Genomic DNA, 7,809 nt, shown 5'->3' on the forward strand with positions numbered 1-7,809 from the left:
AGCACAATTAGATATACCTTACAGTAATTTGTCTGTTTTGTGCATGAAAGTGTATAATTGATATTTCTGTGGATAAGTTCTTAAGTAATTTACAGTAAAAATCCATATTTAGTACTGTAAAGTGTTAAAATAAGGCTATAAAACAAATGAAGCACAAATATAGAATATAAATAGAAGAAACCATCATATGCAGCCACCAAAACACTTACAACTGTTGTAGGCCTGTTTTTTTCATATTTAATGAACATGTCCTCTTTGATGTGCTAAATGTTTAGAACATAGTTGATATTAAAAGTCAATTTATTTTTTCATAAGGAATTTGAATTCATGTTGTCAACATTTAGTGGCTTGCAAGTTTCAAAGATTTTGTTTCTCACATTGTTATATTTATAATTGTAAATTAAGTTCTACCAGTGAAGATTAATGTCTTTTTTCTATTTTCTACTTTCAGATATTAGTGTGGATATCAGTGGTTGAAGAGAGAAAAACAAAGGTTATTTTATATATATTATCATTCATTGTTAGGATATTTTTTAAACTGTCGTGTTTCATTGCCTTGTTATGAAGATGTAATGTAAGGCACTGATAATACTATATGGTAATTTAGTGACCTTGTACTGGATTAATTGAAACTTGTCCATATCTTAATGATCAAAAGTTGTCATAATTTCCTTTGGTATTTAGGGTTAATAGGAATCAGTGTAAGGTTGGAGGTTTACTTCATTTGATGTCTGCATATGCGGAAAGGAATTAACATTGGTGATACTGATATATTTATATTTTGTCTTATGTGCATTTGAAGAAAGTACAGTGTATATTTACTGAGGCCACTTGTCAGATACATTTCCTAAAATTAGGATGTGTTAACTGCTGTCATGTATTTATCACGGTACCATAAAGTAATTGAATTTTTTGGCTGTGTGATACTGATTTATCATAAGACAAATGTAGTGGGCCAAGTCTTTTGGCCAGTTTGAATCATGTGCGTTAATTGTTATTTAAAGGTTGAGAGAGAATCAAGCACATGCTTTGGCTGATTTGTATAAGGAAGTCGATTGAATGGGTGCCTAATACAGCCCGTTGCACTTCCAGTTAGTTTATACAGATGTGTAGGTAAGAGTTTAGAGTCCTGTTAATCATTGAGAGACTTGTAGCTCAGTTTGTAGAGCACTGCCCAAGGTACCTATTTATAGGTTGGTTATTATATTTATTGTCACATAAATATACATCCACATGTAAATAAACACTAGTGATCTACATTTCCTTGTTAATTTCACATTCAGGAAAATATTTACTCAGATGTATACAAATTAACCAGTGTATAATGAAACGTTAGGGGACACTCAATGATTGGGCTGGTTGTATTTTGATGTTTTCATTGTGGGTAAAAATCATGAAAAGTTTTTTTTATTGTACTTTTAGTTTTGCTGATTGGTATTCAGATGATTTTTGTAACTTGAATGGTCAAGCATTTGGTGTATGGATTCTTTAAAAATTTTTATGGGACTTAGTTTGTGGCAACTCATTCAAGACCACATTTAAAAAAGGCTTGAAGGCAGGCAGTTTTCTTCAGGATAATTTAAACAATATCATGGTATTTGGGCCAGATCTTTTCCTCAAAGTACATCAGTAAGACACGTTTTGACGATGCTGTTCTGTACTTAGAAAGTAATGTACATAGCCTAAATAGCCTGAGATAGTTAGCCAAACATTCATTTGTTTCCAATTACTACTTTCATTAGCAGTCTGTGAAGCTAAGCTAGCCAAATATTGAAGATAATATAAAATGAATAGGCCATGTTTGTTGATAGGATGTGTGTGTCTTTTGTCTGTGATAGTTCTAGTGTACAGTGCCAGGTGCTCACTGAGGCGGAGATGGAGCAGCTTGAGCAACAGGCTTTTGTTTCTTAGAGGAAATTTTGCTTACGGATAAAAAAAATCTTTACTACTGTTGTTGCCCAAACTATAATAGCCTGTTGTCATTTGGAATTTTATGCAATTGAGTGAATATTAGTCATCCCTGATATAAACTACTAGTAATTTTTGGGAATTAACCACATTGTATATTGTGTAGCATATGTAAATTACAGTAATGTCACCATGTACATGTAACTAATGTAAAGGACAATATTTGTTGATATGCGTCAGATGCAGAAGTATTGGTCCAGTTTACTGACACAATCTGTTTTTAAAAAATTAGGTGTTACCGAGATAAATGTGTACAATCCACTGATGTCAAGGACCCCTAAGAATCAGATGTCACTGAGAAAGATAGTGTGTGTATGTATACATATTGTGTTGAATTTAACATGTTCCAAGATGGAGGAAAGTGGTGACATGTTTTGCTTCCATGTGACATACAGCAAATTAATCGTGTTGCTCATCCAAGGTCTAGTTTTGAAGCATTATGTAATACGAAGAATATACAGTACTGAATTTGAAGTTGGGTGTCTAGCGACATTGACTGGCACTTGCCAACGTACATGGAATACTTATGCCTTGATTACATAATACATCAGAGCAAGGGCCTTAACATTATTGTTGTTGTTATGACTACTGTTATATGCGCTGCCATTATAACTATACTGTTAAATGCGCTACCATCACTAGCTCATCATCCACTGTCTCTCTCGGTCGGTGCTGTCAAGACAATCATAAGTGGCATCATTTTAGCAAAATCGAAAGTGAGTATGCCTCATTGTTTGTGTCGTCAAAGATGTAGCATCACAAACCTTTGATTAAACGGAGCTTATTCATTTCAATTACAAACATATTTATAAATAGGAAACCAAAGGCTGTTGTGCTTGTTTTGGTAATTATTTACTAAAGAGCATTGTTTAACGACAAACACATCAACGAGGCATAGAATCATTCAGACGATCTAACGTAAATGATGGCACTAAGTTGACATCTCTTGAATGAGGCGCAAAGGAAAAGGGTTTGTCATCATGGCTGTATCAGCAGAATGTGTATTTAAAAAAAAAAACTTCATCAGTATTGGTTGAGACGTACTCTACAAGTCTTGAAAATTTTTGTATAATAATGCACATTTTCTAAATAACTATCTCTATTGTACAGTAAAAGCTGGGTTTGTGGAAAACTAAAGGTACCTGAACCACCAAAAATTGAATTGCTAATTGCTTATAATGCTGTTTTTCTTAGTTTCCAGAAGCAGGTATAAAAAGTTAAGTGAATACTACTTTTTCAGTTTTTCTTTCTCAACTGTTGTGAAATTTCTGAATGTTTTATTTTGGCAATCTCGTCATACAAGATCTTGCAAAGGTTTCTTTAGTTTTCCCAGGGATGTCTTGAGTTGCTTACTGAATAAAAGAGAAGTCTTTATATTAAAATGAATATATTTTCAAGTAATGAACTATACATAGTACATTAATAGGCTTGTAATTTGAGAGCTCACTTCAGAGTGAAAGAATATATGTAGGCAAGAACATTTAGTGAACGATGCAGTAATTGTAGTGGAGCTTTCGAAGCTTTCATTTTTCTTCACGTTCTATCTGTTTGTGTCAGAACTAAGAGTTGCCATTTGATGTCACCCCTTAATGGTAGTCTCTTTTTCTATGTTTAAAGCAGGAGAAGGTATTCGATGTCAACCCTGAATGGCTCTACTGTAGTTCCACTGAGTGATACAGATTGGCCTAGTGGTCACTTTTAAATCAATCACGAATTCATTACACAAATTATTCCGTGCCATTGATGCCAGCACCATGTTGATCATTATCTCAGAATATTTTTTTATCATAACTCAGAGAGTTTTGTCATTTTACAGTATAAGGTCATAGAATTAGGGAATGCCTGATAGAACTTTTACTTTTTATCATTCTGCAATGTGTTATCAGTTTATATATAATTGGGTTTACATTTTGTCCGGCGTAACAGCATAATTGCAGCCAGTATGTAAACTCCATCTCAAGCGTACATTGTTTATCGGGACACGAGAGGTATTGCCTTCTAGCCATGTTGTTATTTGTATGCTAACTCGGAAAGTCTTTGTGCCATGATTAAAAGCATCTGCTCCCTTTTTGATTTTCTGGTTTACGGATGATAAATGCTGACTTAAATCATCAATTGAATCTAGTTTGTGGTTCATAGTTGTGTACAGAAACTGATTTTGTTTTAATCTTAAAAAAATTAAGTCAGATGCAACTATTCAGGTGGCTATGTTTTGTGATAAAACTTCCATCATAGTCTTAAACAGGAAAAACTTCATGGGATTTGATTTCCAATTATGTCACACCATATTTTCACCGTTACTAAGAGGAAGCGCAAGGTATTTCATGGACATGATTGCAAATATTTCAGCACGAAGTGAACTCATTACATAGCACTGTCAATATAAAATACAAATATAGGAATCAAATAGCTAGTTTGCCAGCAGGATTTCGTCATTCTGTATTTAACCCTTGGGTTAGTCATTGTTTTCTTGGTTGGTTGTTACAGGGATGCAGAAAGAAGAAATTGAATATCATTACAATGGAAAGTTCTGTGGTTTTATGCAAATAATGGGGTAACATCTCTTTACTACTTCATCTAAAATTTTACTCTAGACCTGTAATTTTCCATTTTAGTTGACACTGTATAAGTACTTATTAGATCTAAATTAGCATTTCCGAGTTGAATATTACTGTCATTACTAAAACACGAACCTTACTTTTTATATTTGACGTTCCTAGCTAGTAATGGATCAGTGTTAACAGCCCCAACATTTTGCTTCAGGCTAAGCAAGAACAAGCTTTGAAATCTTAAAAGTGAGAAGACATTAGACTGTGCATCAAGAAACGCAATGTCTGGCCAAAGGGTTGAGCAGAGTGACGTGGTTTGAGATATTAATGTAGGATATAGCAATAAGGTCAAATAAACTTAGTTTTAATGATGTGCTTCAAAAGATGGTTGCACAGTGGGTGAGCTTATCTTATATTTGACATTCCATAAAATTTACAGTGACAAGTTTGTTGGATCTCATTGGTGCTTACATTTTATTTCTACTAGCAGTTTTTTTCCTTTTTAGAAAAAAAGTTGTATAGCAGTGAATGTGTAAGAACCATTCATTTAACACCAAAATACAATGATACACTAGGTTATAGGATTTATTATTTGCCTTCATTGTTGCTTCATCATCTTTTTTTTTAAATTCTTGGAAGTCAACCATTAAAAGTGCCATTACTCATTATCGGTAGGCAATAGATCGTTTCATTTTAAGAGTCATGTTCGTTCAGAACTTGTCTTGTGCTTCTCTCACCCACATGCATTTTTAGCTATACTATTACAAAGTGAAGCCTTGGTAAAAAGAATTTTTTAAGTTAAGTGAAACTTGGAAATAGCAGCATGTTCATACTAACCTATTCTGTGTTCTAAACAATATTGTTGGTAAGGGTTATAAGAATATATTAGTTTGTAGAATTAGTCTTTTATTCTCCTTGAAGGTTCTAGTTACCAAGATGTTCTGCCAGTTTGAAAACTGATCAAAGTAATTTTTTTAATCTGGAAACAAATGGAATTGATTGTTTTATGATTTAAGGGGAGGAAGACTTATGTAACAGAGTTATTAAAAGTATTAATAAGAGAAAAAAAATGAAAGTATTAAAGTCTGAGCCACAGAAACTTGAAAAGACTATAGCAACTGTTGATTGTGATGCTGGCATGACAAGTTGCCCCCAAAGGTAAAAAAATTTCGGTATTTGAGGTCCTTAGGAAAAATCATGTGATTTGTGTAATGAAAATGATAGTGGGATAGGTTACCAAATGCCTTGATCTGTCCATATCTCGAGAAGAGTAAAAAGAAGAACGGTAGGCGTAACTTCCAGTTGGGAGAACAGAAAAAGTAAGATCATTCCTAAACGAGTCTAGTATATTAGAGTACGTACTTGTTGAAGCAACAAGATGGATGTTTGAATGAACAAAAGTTGCCTTATTTTCAGAACAAACCTGAACTATAGTAGTGTAGGTGAAAAAATGCTATCAAGTAATGTCTTAGCCATGCAAAGCATGAAGATCAGACATTAAAATGCCTATGATAAGATAAAAAGGAAGCAAACTCATATCCCTTTAAGATGCACTTGGATAAACTATTTACAGTAATGTAAAGCATATGAACTACTGGAGTATGATTTAAAAATATACCGGGTTCTCCAAAAACGTAATAGATAATGCATTAATATGTATATAGAGACCATTGATAAACTTCAAATGCAATGCATGAAATCAGGTTTCCTCTGTGAAAGGTCCTGTTGCTAAGATATATATATATATACTATAGTACTATACATATAATTGCACTTGAGTAACACAAAAATACATTCATTGGTTTAAAATATACTTCCCCTGGCATGAAGCTTTCAATAAGTAGTCTGCAATGTAGGCTACTGTTTAAGAGACTTGTTCTAAAAACATTTTTTTCAATCCCAAGGTTAAATATACATAAACATAACCTTCATTAAAAATCAAGGTAGATGTTCTTTTTAAAAAAAGGAAACTGAAAATATTACCAAATATCAATTGAATGATCGTCATTGTTTCAAAATGTTTCGGATTACAGCTCGCTGACTCATGTTATTTGAACCTAGCATTTTTCATAGTGTGTCAATTTGCCAACAGAGGTCACCCTTTCCCTTTGTAATGTAATATTTGAGAGTCCTTGACTGTATGGTATTCATACTTTGTCTCTTTTCAATCCAGTTGCTTGAAAGAAGCCTTGAACACTTGTGACTGGTTGCTACAATTGTCGTTTATTGAAGACAAAACAATTGATTGGCGAATAATTTAGTGCATCTGTGTCATCATCATAAGCCTTGAACTAGACCAAGGACAAGCATGATTTCTTACTATATCTTCAAAGCATAAAGGCAAGTTTGTGCGTCGGAAGGATTGCTGGTTAATCCTTTATAAGATGTGATGCTCATAATTACGAATAATGATGTATATCCACGGCGGCCTAGACTATGGCAGTTGCAGTTTTTTTATGCAGTTTTACCTACTGAACAAGAATTTTAAGTAATATTTATTTGGACGACTGTAATTAAACCCCCAGGGGCCAGTACTAAACATGCCGAAATACATTGGATGCCCCAATCCCTAGTGGCGGCGCTGAATGGCATTCTTGACCCCAGTGCCTGGGCTTTAGCCCTACATATCATACATCCATCCAATCCCTAGTGGATGTCGTATCCGCGGTTGTGTTCCTTGTCGTCCGTGCGGACTAATGCTGTAGAAATATCACAAAGTGATTTCCTTGAATGAAAGCTAGTTTATCGTAACTGCTCCTGAGAGTAGTATTCATTTTAATAATTTTTGTATATAGCCTATATGCTAATTCAAAGCGCACGATGTAATTTGCAATGTATAATTATACATGTACCTATGTAGGCCTACATGTTCACGAGTTGTTTTAAACTTGCATTTCTGAATGTGTAACTTTGGAGATACCTAGGTAGTACACATACATCTGTGACAATGCACGTATTATTGGTGTTATATAACTAATTTAGTGTTTTTCTGTAAGTGTTTGTGTGTATGTGCAGTTCTATGTGCACATATAATTTTTTAACAGTAGGCCATGTTCATGTGTGGTAACATATGTGTTTGAATGTATATATGTATGGGTACAGGTATTTTAAATTTTTTTTTATTTATGAATGCATCTGGGCCTATGCATAAGTGTACGTATAAGGAAACATCTTACCTGATCAAAGGTTGTCCATTTGAGAGGAGATTCAGTGCTTTTCCTCCTTACACTATCAACCTCTAGAACTTTGCTCTCATCCAGACATGAGACTGCAGTGATAGCAAATTCAGCAA

General features: G+C 33.9%; 1 protein-coding gene across 6 annotated transcripts in view; it reads left to right on the forward strand.

Moving 5' to 3' along the window:
- LOC135194854 (adenosylhomocysteinase-like 1) overlaps positions 1-5,415 on the forward strand; it is a 284,838-nt gene extending 279,423 nt beyond the window's left edge. For all 6 annotated transcript variants that reach the window (XM_064221084.1, XM_064221066.1, XM_064221075.1 and 3 more), the window contains one exon: positions 452-5,415. In XM_064221084.1, the coding sequence (XP_064077154.1) occupies positions 452-458 (7 nt within the window). In that variant the 3' untranslated portion in view covers positions 459-5,415. The remainder of the gene's footprint in view (positions 1-451) is intronic.
- The last annotated feature ends 2,394 nt before the right edge of the window (positions 5,416-7,809 follow it).

The sequence above is a fragment of the Macrobrachium nipponense genome, chromosome 20 (assembly GCF_015104395.2).
Source record: "Macrobrachium nipponense isolate FS-2020 chromosome 20, ASM1510439v2, whole genome shotgun sequence".
NCBI lineage: Eukaryota > Metazoa > Arthropoda > Malacostraca > Decapoda > Palaemonidae > Macrobrachium > Macrobrachium nipponense.